General features: G+C 49.7%; 1 protein-coding gene across 2 annotated transcripts in view; it reads right to left on the reverse strand.

The window, feature by feature from the left end:
• Positions 1-515: 515 nt before the first annotated feature.
• The window catches only part of SEPTIN11 (septin 11), a 43,073-nt gene continuing 28,563 nt past the window's right edge, over positions 516-15,025 (reverse strand). Inside the window, exons 6-10 of one of the 2 annotated variants that reach the window (XM_036381620.2) lie at positions 13,323-13,419; positions 12,204-12,372; positions 8,833-8,965; positions 8,215-8,402; positions 516-1,258 (exon numbers count right to left, since the gene is read on the reverse strand). In XM_036381620.2, coding sequence (XP_036237513.1) covers positions 1,243-1,258; positions 8,215-8,402; positions 8,833-8,965; positions 12,204-12,372; positions 13,323-13,419 — 603 coding nt within the window. In that variant the 3' untranslated portion in view covers positions 516-1,242. Of the gene's footprint in view, positions 1,259-1,621; positions 5,058-8,214; positions 8,403-8,832; positions 8,966-12,203; positions 12,373-13,322; positions 13,420-15,025 lie in introns of those variants that run through there. The other variant, XM_036381618.2, reaches the window with a different exon arrangement.

Here is a 15,025-nt window from a genome sequence, read left to right on the forward strand (position 1 = left end):
TACAGCACACACAAGGCCAACACTCAATAACCTTTCTGAGTGTATCTATAAAGTCACTTATTTGGTTGCAGAGGTTTCCAGGACAAGCAGGGAGCTGACCCTTGTCACTGAAGAGTGCTGCAAAACACTGTGCTTGTGAAAAAAACCCCAGCAGATTTCAGCAGAGCCCCTCAGCAGCTGGCTTGTCACACACTGAGTGCCCTGGACCAACTCAGGGCAGCTTTACCTTGGCAGGCTAAAGGAGGGGAAGTCCTTGATTAAGGTTCACAGATGCAAAGAATAAATCACTAGTATTCGGTTAAAAATCAAAGTGCATCACTCTACACAAACCAACATCCCAAGAGGCTCAGGCTGCCTCCTTCCCTCCATCCCAAACCAGCTGGAGGTCACTACACACATTTACAGGTTTTGTTTTTACCTTCAAGCAATCCTTTGGCACTTGTCAAACTTTTCAGTTGAGTTCACTTCGAAAGTAAACCAGATAGAAATTTTAACAACTTGCCCACATTCAGGACTGTTAAAAAAATAATCGCTAATTAGGCCTCATGAAAACAAAATGAAGCCCTGGATCTACGTGCGAGCCAGTGCAGCTCAGCTGTACAAAACCAGAATCCCGCTCTGCCCATAGTGAGGCACAGCCAGAAAATAAGGCCTTGACTGTCCAGGACAGGCTTCATCAGTGCCACAGGATGGGACATCCACCGTCACACTGAGATGGTGACACACTGAGAACATCACAGGTCTATGGAGAGATTTCCAGCCATGCCAGAGGAGCACAGGACGCTCTTGAGATGAAGTTGTGGTGTCCAAAGCAGCCAGGCTTGAGGCAGAAATTAAATCCTCCAGCTATGCACACTCACCCCCCAGTCTGTCACTGTGTGTGTCACCAGCAGCGTGTTCACGATATGGCAAAAGAAAGCGGGGGGGGAGGCAAAAAAATCCAACTAACCCAGAGCAACGAGGCACAGTGCAGCCGAGCTCCCTCCGGCGGCCATTCCCTCTGGCAGTGCTGGAAGCCTGGACGGTGTTGGAGGCGCGCCGGAGCGGGCAGATCCCGCACAGACACACAGCACAGCACACCCTCAGACGCACGGGTGGAAACAAAGGGGGAAGGAGAGGAGGGCAGACGTGATGGAGGAATGAGATGGCTCTTCTCCTGGCAGGGGTGCCCAGATCCGCAGCTCTTCCAGTGCCCTATGGTCCACTGGGAGAGAGGGTACGGGGGCTTTGGCAAGGTGACGGTTACATAAAGAAGAAGCTACAGAAAAAAAAAGAGAAAAACAGAAGAGAAAAGAAACAGAGATTCAGAATTGAAATGAAAAAGTGAGGGTGGAACAAAGGAGGAACAACATTTTAATATCAGTCATGGGGGAGGGCATGTACTGGACAGGTGTCACACACATCAACTCCGGCCTGAGCGCCCCGGGACACCAGCTGGGGTGGGGACCAGGCTCATGACCACCACAAGAAGCGACTGACAAACACCAGCACGAACCTACAGAGGCACCTCAGAGGCACAGAATAACCTGCTGGGGAGGCAGAGGCTGACAGGTGACCCTCCTGTCACCCCGCCACAGAACGGCAACAGCAAATGTCACAGAGGCCACGCAAAGACCAAAGCTTTGGGTAAAAATATATTTCCTCTCGCCACTTCAAGTGTTGGCACTATGTGGATCTGCAGCCTATACAAGACTTGAAGCATATACAAGAAATAACTGAGCTTATGCTAGAAGGTTATTATTCCATCTGTAATTCAAAAACTGAAATATTTTAACATCAAATAAAGTGACAATATCTAACAGATGCATACATATCATTTGCATTAACACTGTATGTAGGTTACACAATTGTTTAGTTACAAACATGGGTTATTTTCCAATAGCAAGGTAATAAAGTCCTACATCTATGGTTTAAGGCAATCAGGATATTAAAAATACAAGATTTCTACTGCTGTTCACAGCTTTGTTTCCCATTAATTAAAAAACCCTTCATATTTGTAGAGCTCTGTGCTGGCACACGCTGGCGAGAGCACCACAGATCTCACACCCTGCACATGCAGCCCAGGCCCGGGGAGAAGGGACACAGAAGGGGACTGGAGTCACACGGACACAGCTGAGGTGGTCACACACAAAAAGACACTTCCATCTGCACTGGGAGGGGTTGGGAAAAGCAGAGGAGAGCTGCCTGCAGAACCATCAGCCCTGTTTAACATGGATGTCTTCCAGGGAGACACGCAGCTCCCTGCTGGGATTTCAAGCTGTCAGAAGCACGCGGAGGGGTGACAGGAGTGGCAGCTCTCCAGCTGGAGAGGAGCCTGGGGTGGGTGCCAGCGCCTGCTTTCCCCTGTGGCTCCTGGAGCACCACAGGAGATGCATCTCAAGATGATGCATTTCACAACCACGAGCTCCAAGGGCACCTTCCTACTCACTGCCCTCCCTGCAAGGAACAGTGTCATCCCCAGAAGGTTCTGGGGGAGCAAACCCTTAATCCATCTCCTCCTCTCCCACTGCCTGCCAGACCCACGTGTGCCCCCTCTCTACAGAGCAGCCACAGCCCCTCATAGAGACCTGCACTGTCTTTGCTTTTCCATTCTGGGGGTTTGCTTCGTGCCCTGGGAACATCCCCGTCCCAGAAAAAGCACGTTTCAGCGTGCTGACATGCTCCTCTGTATTAGCCTAAGGACTGAAATCCACCTTGTGAGGAACATGCAGTTTTAGAGGGGTGTTAACCACCCCACTTGCAAGTAAGTGGACTTGGAGCATCTCCCAGAAAAGCACAGCTGCTCTCCCATCAGGAGCGAGGCAGGAAGGGTCAGTCTCTTCCTGCTGTACTTACATGCAGAGGTGAAAGCACATTCAGCCAGACCTGAGTCTATCATTCACTCCATGCACATCAGGGGCTACTGGAAAAAAGGCACGGGGAAAGGAAAAGCAACAAGAGCAGCAGGAACAAGCTAAACATGGCCCAGGGGTTCAAGATGGGGAAAAAAGTAGTTTCCATCTCCTTTGGCAAAAAACCAAAACAGTACCTTTGACATCTTCAAGTTTGTGGTTTATTCCCAGTTTCTCCAACACAGCTGGTTTTCTGCTGGAGAAAAACTCAACCAAAAAGACACTAATGCACTTGGCCACAGCTTTCTGTCAAAAAGGAAAAGCTCAGCTCAGCTGATTTCCCCTGCTAAACATCCCTTGAAGGGCTGTTAAATGAAGCAGGAGAAATAAATGTTAAAATTAAGTTTTCTACTTGGCACAAAACACTGGTAATTAAAAAGATGACATGCACAGAGGCAGCTGAAGCAAAGCATATTGCCATGAGCACTCGGTGATGGGCATGTGATGTGACTTAAAAAACTCATGCAAACAACTCAAACTTCTTCCTTCATAACTCAAGATTTTAAAGCTGGGTTTGCCAGAAGCCACAAGAACCAGAATTTCATTTTTCCAACTAACCCCGCAGCAAACCTATTTAACCTGATGAAAAGTGCATAGTTGGCAACTCCAGGAGGGAAAAAAAATGAAACCCAAACAACAACAACAACAACAACAACAGAATAATAATTTTAAAAACTACTTTAAAAAATCTAAAAAAAAAAAAATATAAAATTTTTAAAAGGATAACTGCTTTATTTCCAGCTTATTTATCCATTTTTGCTGTCTACCAAGACATGGTTCATAGATATTCTCTTCCTAAAGCCATGTTTAAGCGGTGAGGGTTAAAAAGCAGGACAACCCATAAGCTAACCTCCAAGCACTTCCCAATCCAACACCTGAGGAAAAAGTGATTAAAAGAAGTGAGAAGTCTGCCTTTTCTTTTCTCCCCAGAGAAATTCCATCCAGAAGCAGGCAAACAGCTGCATTGGGAGACTCAGGTAGGAAGAGCTTTGTGTAAGAAGGGTTTAAAGAAGGCTTTTAAGAGACTGCATAGCTAGGAAGTGCTGGCTGTGCACTGGCAGAGGAAGAAATCCAGGAGTCACAGGGTAAGCACGGCTTGCCACTCCTTGGGAAGGAAGGGAATAACACTGTCTGCAAGCAATGGCATGGAAAAAACACTTGAAACAGCCCCATTTCCACTGTGTGCTGGCCAGAGAGCAGGGCCTGGCTTATCCTACAGCTCCTTGTCATGTCCTAGGAACACCTGAATGGGACATTATTCCTGCTGCAGGAGGGCTTGGGGGCAGCACAGAGACTGTGTCCAGGCACCTTCTCTCCCTTAACCTGGAACTGTGGATCCCACATGCTCCTGGAAGCTCCAAGAGGATGCTGAAGGCTCTATCTTCCCCCTGCCCAGGCATTTGATTCCATGAGGGCTGCTAAGCCTTGTTAAGATCCTGCCCCTTGGAAAGCAGGCAGGATTTTAAGGGAGGCTCCAAAGGTTTGAGGCAATGGTGCAGGGGGAACAGTGCTGGGAATGGTCCTTCCCCGAGACGGCTGAGCTGGAAGGGAGGCTGGAAACCAGGCCAGGGCGGAGAGCAAGCAACAGGAGCTACACAAATTATCATGCAAATGTCACGGCATGCAGGGTCAGTTACACTTGGTTATCTACACACACCCCCCTCCCTCTGCCCGATGGGACTGGGGCTGCTGAACACATCAGCTCCTCAAGGAACGTGGGTCAGGCCAAACTCCAGCTCCAGCCATGGCCTGGGCTGGCTGGGACATTCCTGAATCACTCATTCCCTGGGGATCCCACAGCACAGCCAGCAGCACTGAGGGCACCTGAGCCAGCCAATACCTGAGCTGCTGACAGCCAACTCTGAGTCTTGGTTCAGACTGGGGGCCAAAAATAATTTACTGCTGATGGTTTTGGTGAGAAAAATGCACGGTGTCATCATGATTACCTCGTCCCTCCACCCACCCCTGAACTTCCACTCGCACACAGTCCTGCACCCAATCCCTCTTCTTTCTTGTTCCCACTATGTTATTAGATGAGTTAATAGTTATTCATGTTAAAAAATGGAAAAAAATATAAAAAGAAAACAGATGGCAGAGACACATTACTGCAAAAGCAGGTGAATGCAGGAACATCCTTGGCTCGACAGGCTTTATGTGAAGCTTGCACTGCAAGTTAAAAAAACAGAACAAAAAACAAAAAAGTTAGCACTAATTGAACTCAAAATGCAAAAAAATTAAAGAAAGCCAGGAGAGCCAACACCAGCAACCCGCTCCGGTGGGTGGGCATGCAGATGGATTATGGAATTACAAAGATATTCAACCTCAAGGCTGGGCTCTACTCTGGCCTATGACGAGCAAAAGTAAAAAGAAAAACTGCAGAGACAGAAGTACTGACCAACCAACCCTGTAAGCCAGCCCAGGTGACAGCCTGTCACCACAGAGCTCGGTGGCTTTGGGGCTCATTTGTTCCCAGCTGGGACACGGGTGCAGGTGGCCAGCTTGGGGTACTTCCCATGGACATCCTAGCAGGATAGCTCAGGTATCTCACACCTGGATACCATGATGTCTCCAAGCACTAGGGCTTTCACAGTCAGCTCAGATCCTTCAGGCACCACCAAACCCCTCTTTTTACAGGGTGTTGGGCCAGGCCCTGACAGGGGTGTTGTAGCTCAGGGACTGCTTTGGGACTAGCATGGTCCCTGGTGGCCAGACCAGGCACATTGGACTGGAAACTTAAGTGGAAAGGAACTGGGAAAAAAAAAAAAAAAAGGTTTTACACTTGGCTTTCAGAGACAGCTTTTAATAACTGGAGACAGAAGCCAAGCAGATGGTCCTGGCTCCTGGGGGGCTGCGGATGAGCAGCAACAACGGCACATGTTGAGGCATGTGGCCATCCAGCCAGCAGCAGGCCAGCACCAGAAGGCTGCTTGCCTCTCCCACTGGCCCTGCTGCCAAGAGCTCTCTCCAGACTGGTCAGGTTGGAAGCACAGTCCCTTACAGCAGGGGCTCAGCCCCACGTCCAGGCAAGTGCCAGAGTCTGCTCTGCAGCCACCCCTTCGGTGCCTGAGGGACACAGGTGTGCTGTCCCCAAACACTGCTGCTGTCAGGCCACAGCCCCAAACTTTTTAGATAAAAAAAGAGTACAAGCTAGAGAATTTTTGGAGGAATAGTCTGGAAATCAAGAAGGCTGAGCTTTCCCTCATGGAGTCAGGCCAGCAGCAGATTTCACCCTGAGCCTTCCCTCCAGCATGCACAGCACACTGGGAAATCTCTCTTGTCTAAATCAGAGAAATCCAATCCCACCTTGAGAAAAATCAAGCATTCCCATTAATTACTTTGTGGGGAGGCTGTAAGGGTCAGGCATGGCAAGGCTTTCCTCTGGCAACTGCACAAGAAGCACCACAGGCCATGGCAGCAGAGAGAGAGGTTGGAAGCCTTAACTACCCAAACTGCAGCTCCACATTAGAGTGCAAGGAGAAACTGAAAGCCTTCAGAAAACCAAGGCGAGCTACAAGGCAGGAGCATCAGCATTTCCCTTTAAAGCCTCTGTTAGTAACTCTGACACTAGAGAACACCTGCAGCAGGTACAGCACCTGGTGTGGAGCAACACAAAGGACACACTAAAACACGGGCATGTTCCTCGAGGCTGGATTTCTGTGAACGCAGCAGCAAAGCAGAACCTGTGTTTGTCACGGTCCCTGGGAACAGCCCTGTCTCACCCATGAGGCTGGAACCAAACAGGAGCTCACACTGACCACCCAAAGGGACAGAACTCCCCAGGCCGTTCTGTACTGCACTGGTCCTACAGCTGAGAGACAAAAAAATCTGACTGCACAGTTCTTAAAAATACTAGGCTAACTCTGAGAGATAAGGAAAAGGGTCTTCAAAACTTTCTATTCTCTTTAGGGAATGCATCACCATGTCTGAGATCTCAGGTGAGAGAAGATGAGTGTCCCAGCTACCTGCAGCAGGGGGTTTCAGCATGCCTGGGCCTTAGCTGCCGACACTGGCCGGTTCCAGTGCTCAGCCCAACACCCCTGGGTCTGGTTTGTAAGGATTTCTCCCCGAGCAGAGTGTGCAGCATGCAGCACTCCACGGATCCTGGCAGGGCCCAGGGCCAGGTCCTCAGGCAGCACCGAGCAGCACGGCTCCATAGGAGCTACATCAATTTACAGCAGCTGAGGAGCCGGCCCTGGGCCCTGCCCACCTGCCCCAGGCAGCAGTGACCAACGCCAGGCACAGAACTGGAGACAGGGGCCATGCAGTGAGGCTGAAAGCTGTGAAACCCCAGGGCATCTGCTGCACAGCTGCTGCCATACAGCTCAGGCCAGGCTGCAGCTCCCAGGCTGGCACAGGAGACACAAGTGTCTGAGGCACAGCTCTGCTGGCACTTGGCTCTGCCAGGGGTGACACCACCCCGGTTACTCTAAGGAACACCCCATTCTCTCCTGGGCAGTGAAAGCAGCGTGGAACTTTCGTTTTTGTGTGTGGGTTAACCAAGTGTTTTCCAATGAGATTTGCTGCATCCCCAGCCTTCCCAATGGCAGTACCAACTAAGCCCCCTTAGCACAGGTGACTCACTAAGGAGTTGCATGAGCACCCTTTTACTAGGAATGGAAAAAGCCAGGGGAGGGCAAAGGATCACACTCCTAGGATACGAATATAAAATAGTAAAAAACAGTGCCATGATCTTGACTAAAAGGTAAGGGTTTCTTAGCTTATTATGTCAAATTGATACAACCACAAACGCCATTTAACTGCAATTACAGTACCGTAGTAGTTTGTTTTTCTAAAAAAATACAAAACCAAAAAGCTTCTTGTCTTTAAAGCAAGCTTCCAAGTCATCACTTTTGGCACTAGCATTCCCCATGTAAAAAAAACATGGTGGTTTTGGTTTCTAATTTACTTCTACTTACAACTACAACCTTAAGGAATGGGATCTGGAGACTACCGGTGAAAGAAAGGAAGGGTAGCAACTCCCTTAATACTTCTGGCTCAGGCAGATAAATCTGAGTCCAGAACATCCCATAGTTCCAGAAGATGCTGAACAGATCACAAATCAAAACTCCACCATCCAATTGCTCTCCCACACCAGTCAGACTTGAAGATAAAATTTGAAGGTACTCTTCTAGCGAAAAATTAAGATCATGTCCCTGGCCCACCCTTTAGAAAAAAAAATATTTTATTTGATCAGGCTGAGAAAAGGCCTGTTTCCAGTCTGGTAATGGGGAAAAGCAAATACAGACATGCAGCAAGAGAGAAAAAAACAACCTCCCAAAACTGATAACAAACTCTACAAAGGGTGTGGGTGACATCCGCTTACTTTTTCTTGTCCTTGTCTTTCTTGGTTTGTTGAGAACCTGCCTGCTGAGCCTGTGACTGTAATAGCTGAGCTGCTGCCTTCTTCTTTTGAAAGTTGTTCAGCTCTTCCTCAAGTTCCTTCTTTTTGTCTTCCACCTTTTTCTTCTCTTCTTGGTGAGTCCTCTTTAGATGGTCAAACTTTTCGTGAAGCTGCCGGGACAGAGACAGTGAGAATTGGCTGGGAAGAGAGGAAGGAATGCTCCACCCTGATTTACTGGCAATGATGCCCCAGGTGTTCCTGCTGGCACTGAGGCCTCCCTGCACTGCCTGCAGGCCATGAGCCTGTCCCCAGTCTGCCTGACTCGTGAGAAAAGCCCTGCAGGTAACACTCACTGACACTCAAGAGAGCAGGAATTCCCACAGCAGCAGGCCTCTGGACACTTGCACACCTCCATATTCCATTCCTCAGTGCTTGGTACCTTGGTACTCTATCAGGTTCATGCAGAGCAAGGGAACTTGGGCACTGAGGGCTGTACTCTTGTCTGCACCTCTGCAGCAGCACAAGGCCTGAGGAGCAGCTTCCTGCCCCAGCAGGACATGTTCTCTAACAGCCCTGCCCTCACAGTTACAATATACTCACGTCCTTCTCTGCTTCCTTCAACTCTGCTTCCTTCTCCTTCACTCGCATGACAAACATCTGCCTCATTTCATCCTCCTTCTTCTGGAGTTCGCCCAGGAATTCATTCCTCTTTGCTTCATAAGTCTCTTGGAGACTGTTAAAAGCACACAAAACCCAGTCAGAACAGTGTTTCAAGCACAGCCAGGAGCTTCCAGCCCTCGGAGACCTCAGCACTTGGGCTGTCGTGTCACAAAACACGGCAGAGGCTCCAGCAGAGGCAGCATCACCCCCGTGAAAGCCATCCCAGCTTGCTAGGTGGCAGCAGTGGGAGGCGAATGGAAAGGAGGAGCCGAGCTCCCTGCACAGCTTCCCGTGCATCACTCAGCAGGCAAGGCGGCTGTCCTGGAAGAGAAGCAGCCTCTACACAAGTGCCTGCAGCAATCCCCGATGCCCACGAGGCCGATGATCCCTCGGACCCACACCGCCTCCCTTCTCCCTCTGTCTGGGCCAAGTCTCTGCGTTCCAAATGCAAGGTTTGTGTAGCAAACCGGGAGAAATCTGCCCCTGTGTAGCTCGTTAGGCACGACACTGACACAGAGCAGAATTCATTTTCACTACTCATTGCTAATAGAGTCACATCGGGAGCTTGATTTAGATAACACCATCCTGGGAGACCTCCCTTTCTCCTTTGGCCTTTGCAAACCATCAGCAGCCTTCCTACTCCAAATAACCACATGACTGGATTCCTTCATTCCCCCTCCACTCCTTGGCATTCCTTCCCCAGCACTGAGATAGGCAGTGAAGACTTGGGACATGAAATACGTTGTCCATGTACCTCTGAGATTTTTAAAGCCTCTTAGGAACTCTGGATGCCAAATTCCTCTTTTGTTTTATTCCTTAAATGGATTTGGATAGCCCAGCCATAATGATAGTGTGGGAATGATAACTATTTCCCCCAAGAGGCTTTTCTGAAAAAGCATTTTTAAAATGAAAACTCCACTGAAGTCACACAGACACGTTGCATCCATGTGCCTAAGGAACACATTAACTCTTGGGCCAGTGGAACATCCTAATTCCAACAAAGTTAAACTTTTACTTTTCCTAGCAGTGTTGGGGGGTTTGATGGCTTTTTTATTGGTTGGGGTTTTTTTAGGGGATGCAATATTGAGCTGGGGAACACAACTTGTCAGTTTATCTCAAGCCTTGTATTTAACTCTGCTAATTAATAGGCACTTCAGTTACTTCCTAAAATACCCTCCAGACAGGATGCCCAGAGCTGTTCTGGCACAGCACTGGCCGCCCCAGAGAAATCACACCATTCCACATGACCACACCAGCTTCCTACACATGGAAGCAAAAATACTGATTCTAAAAACTACAAAAATCCTTTTGTGGGAGAGCAGGGCAAGAGCTATCTTTGGATTTTTAGCTACATGCAGAACCAGACCTCTCACAGCATACAGTCTTCAGGAGACTCAAAACAAAACCTCCCTAAAATTCAGTGCTGGATTTAATGCTTTGACTGTAGACACCGAAACTTCAATTCCTTGTGAAGGATGTGGCAAAGCCTGAGGGCAGGTGAGCCTTGGCTGCTCAGTGAGCACAAACTGAATCTGCAATTAGTGCCACGCTGTCCTAGGGAGCAGCAGAGCCTCAGAGAGTGAAACAGAAAGCTCTGCATGCAGCTCATAGGATCATGGACTGCAAACCACTCCTTCCAAAGCTCACTTCCAAAAACACCGTGCTGGGTGATGGGCAAGCAGGAAAAGCCTGGCAGGAGCGAGAGGGGCAGGGGCTTCCTGTTAAATTGTCCCAGGTTCAAAGCTTCATTCTCTGCCGCAGTGACTCTGACTTCCAGAGGAGCCAAGTTCTCAGAGAAACAGGCCTGGCAACTCCCAGGCTGCATGTGAAAAAAACAATTACAGCCCTAAGGAATAACAGTCCAAACCAACTGGGATCCCTGCTGCTTCTCACAGGCAAAGATGACAAGGGAATTGGTTTTTAAGTACACAACCATATGAACCTAAACTACAAGAGTAACTTGATTTCCCAACACGCCCCCACACACTGAAGGATGCCCTGGCAAATAATATTATTTGAAAAAGGAGTATTTTGAAAAGCTCAACCAGAACAGCAAAGAATCCAGCCCACAACAGACAGAGGACAGCAGAAGGGTCTCTGTGCAAAGAGACCTCATTTCATGGAGCTGATGCCTGTTGGGATCCTGGGGCTCCCTCCCGACCTCTTGCAGCCTGGCCAAGCAAGGTGGGGGTCTCAGACATGACCAGTGCCCCTTTTCCACACCTCACAGAAGCTCCTACACAGCACCAAGGCTTTGCTGGGACCTCCTGCTCTGCTCCCCCTGAGATTTGCCAAAGGCTCCCTGCCCCTGGCTGATGCAAGCTGGCTGAAGGGCAGCAGTTCCTGTGGCTCCTGGGGCCAAAATGCAGGGAAAAGCATCCTTTTGATCCCTGAGCTCAGAGATATTGTCTCCCTCATTTCAGATATACATCAGCCTGAGCCAAACAGCTTGGGATCATAGGTTTTGTTTGTTTATTGGAGGGAAAAAGCACCCAGAGTGAGCTGCTCTGAACTAGCACGTACCAGATGGAGGAATTCTGTACATTTTCATTTCCTTTCTACTTATAGCTTGGTCAAAAGAGGCCTCATGTACAGGAAGCAATGGAAATTCCTCAGATTCCTCCAAAGGAAGGGCTGAGCCCATCTTAAGCCATTGCTCTCCAGAAAGGAAATCCAATAAAGCTTCACACTTGGGCTTAGTAACAGAACTGGGCTTGACTGATTCCAGCCAGGCTTCTGCTGCAGAAGAAGTGCAGCTGCATCGACTCACTAAGTCAGAAACAAGACCCCAAACCAATGCCAGCCCCTGACACACATGTGTGTTACAGGGGCAGGCCTCCACCGGTGCACTGGAATTCTGACTGCCTTCCCCAGGAGGCAGAGAGGAACATGGAACACTGTGAGGCAGGGGATGCAATTAATGGGGAAAAGCTGGGGAGGAATGGGAAACAGGAAATAAAGGGAGAAAACAAACACTCCCTCCCAAATTCTCACACAGCTGCTGTCCCTGGCTAATGGCTTGGGCTGCAGACCAATAAAGCTGTCTGACAGAATGAACTATGTGTTCAGTAATCAGCCAAACCTCAGGCATGAGACTGTGGCACCCTCTTCATAGCTCACCTTGGGCCAGCTGTGAAGAGCTCCAGGAGGGTCAAAAGATCATTTACCCCAGGATGTCCCCAGAACATGGGCCACCTTGCTGTCACACAGACATGGCTGCACTTTTCCTAACCAGAATTTCAGGCAGCCCTGAGCAGCAGCAGAGCAAGCAGACTAAAGAGCACAGCAGTGCCTGGATTGCACATCCCTACCTGAAAGGTTTGCTGTCTGGATCTGTGTCCTTGAAGCCCATCTCTTCCAGCTTGCAGCGCCTGTACAGCTCGTAGTGCCGGGTGTGCGTCTGCTCCCGCAAGTCCTCCATGTTCACTCGGATCAGCATCTCCCGCAGCTTCACAAAGTCACAGTGGTTTTCATTTTCAACTGCAAAAACGACACAATATCCACAGGGAGAATGTGAAACCCGGGAGCTGGGCTCCCCCCTTCCCTGGATCTGGGCCCCAGTGCAGCAAACCTCAGAGCTCTTCAGGCACACAAGCACAACTCCACGTCAGCTCGCACCAAAACGCCCTGCTGAACTGGGGCTGAAGCCATCCCACGCCAGCACGGGCCCGAGTTCAAGGCCTGCACTGGATTTGCAAGATTTGCAAGATCTGTGCATTGCCCATCCGTCACAGGGCTCCCACCTCCCCACCCATTTTGCCACCAGCAAGGTGATGATCTGTTTGCTCACAGGATTTCACTTCCCACCCAAACCCACTCAAAATCTTAGCACTCACAGGGGCTTGCAGAGGCCAAGTCTAAACTCAATCTCCAGCTATCTGGTCCTAGTTTTCCGGGAACAGCAAGAACCCAGAAGTATACAGGTCAAGTCCAAGACCTCCCAAATACATCAGCTTCTCTCCTAACTGTTTTTCCCAGTACCATCCTCTGGTAAACACAGCTGAGGTCTCTGAAGCTGCTTCAGGGGCAGCTGGTATTACTGAGAAACCAGAGAGTTGTACAGAACTGCACTGTGAATGCTCCCCTGCAGCTTCCTGGGCCATTCTCCAATGGGATACACAACCGAAGCCACAAGGAGACCATCACCATCTCAATCCTGTACTTCTCAGTGCTAGTTGGAAAGCAAGGATCAGCTCTGGATTTTTGGCAGCTTCAGTAAAGCCTGGGCTGAAAACAGTGTCCTGGCCAAACTCTGCCCTCCTGCAGGAAGGAGCTTTTGGCTGCATGTCCAGATGCCCATGCTCAGATCTAAGCTGTGCTCTCTCAGATTTTGGTAAGGGACATCCAGAAATGGAAGTAACAGAACTGGTTATTCTTGGATCAGAAGGGGACAGGGTGAGAAGGCCTGGCTCGTGCCCTTGGTAACGTACCCTGCACAACACCCCAGGGGTACTGCCTGGCTTTCGCCATCTTGTTGCCAATCTTCACTTCCTCAGTGCTGCCAACCACGGCAAAAGGAAGGTGGACCTACAAAAGGAAAGGGACAATGAGGCCGGGGGTTTCCTTTGCTGCCTTGCCAGAGATTGTTTCTCAAGAAAGCTGTTTACTGGGGCAGCTCTGCTAAATTTAAGTTGTTTAAACGCCTTTACAATTTGTCTGGTGTTACAGGAAGAGCAACAGGACAATCTGGATGAGAAACTTGATCAGACTTAAAGCCCAAAATTCTGAAGTCGTAAAAACACAAGATACATACATTGTTTTCCATTTAATTACAAAGCACTACTGTCTTAAGCACAGAACAAGTCTTACAAACTGGAACTGAATTTGAACACCGAGAAAAAAGAACCATGAAACAATAAAAAAGAAAATACACTAGATCCTCTCAAGGAAGACAAAATTCAGGGGGATTTTGCTGCTACAAAGAACTGCTAATGCTTCCTCTTACACAGGGCAAAGCTGTGAGCAAGGGGAAGAGCGGAGCTGACCCAGCCCCCAGCTGACACATCTGAGTCATGGAGCTCTGCTCCGTCCAGGTCTCTCTGTGGGTGTGGTGGCAGCAATCTGGGATCTATTCCCAGAAGTGTGGCTGCTGCCAGGAGGGAGCCCGCCTCAGCTGCCAGCCCAGCCCAGCCCAGCGGAACTCTCCCTGCCTTAACAGCATCCAAAGGGGCTGGGTGCAAGCTCTGGGAGCGGGAGCTGTGTCAGCCAAGCTGTGGTCACAGCCTGGGTGGGAGGGGAAGATGTCAGGGCAGAGGACATGGGATTATTTGGCAAAGGGGTTTCCCAGCAGCCAGGCTGCACCTGAGGAAGGCAGAGCTCTGCACACAATGCACGCTGGTAGAACAACATGCCTTCTCTGTGCCAGCTTCTCCCTGCTCAAAACAGCAAGAGAGGCAATAAGGAGCTTTGGAGAGGGTCTAACATTCAGCTGGATGAGATAATGCCCATCTACAAGCCCTTGAGCAGCAAAACTCACAGCAGCCTTCAAGTAGCAAAGAAATAGCTCAATGTGAGTGCATTTGCTTTAAGACTGGCACATCCTCTTGGGGCCAATCAACACCTCACTGCCAGCAACCCTGAGCTCAGATTCTCCCTTTGCACCCTGAGTCAGGCCCTTGGCAAAGAGCTGCTTCCCTTGGTAACCCCCCCCTAAAATGTTAGGTCCAGTCTAGCCCTTAGTGCCCTCCCACCCAGTGTCCAGAGGCAGGGGAGGACACTGCCTCTAGAGGAGGCAACAGCCAGAGCCACTGATGGGCTGTGGAGAGCTGGAACATCAGTGCCGGTGCCCCACTCCCAGCGGAAACCGAAACAAAGGCGGCAGCGAATGAATCACCCCCACGAAGCAGCCAGTGGTCGTTTGGGACAGGAAAGCCAAACCTCAGCTCTCTGCCCTGACCACACTTAGGCCCTGCCTCCCATCCTCTTCCTTTCCTGAGACGGGAATACTGCAACAGGGGAAGGATGTGAGAACTGCAATGGGGGAGAAGTGGTTTGTCACACAAGGAAACGTATCAGACCAGGTACTGCCAGCTCCCAAAAGCCTTCTGGCCAGGCTGATGTCCGTGCTTAAATTGCAGTTTTGAAGCCAAGCAAGACCCAGCAGGGCCATCAAGGACAGGACCAAGCAAGGCAA

Source organism: Molothrus ater, chromosome 4 (assembly GCF_012460135.2).
Source record: "Molothrus ater isolate BHLD 08-10-18 breed brown headed cowbird chromosome 4, BPBGC_Mater_1.1, whole genome shotgun sequence".
Taxonomy (NCBI): Eukaryota; Metazoa; Chordata; class Aves; order Passeriformes; family Icteridae; genus Molothrus; species Molothrus ater.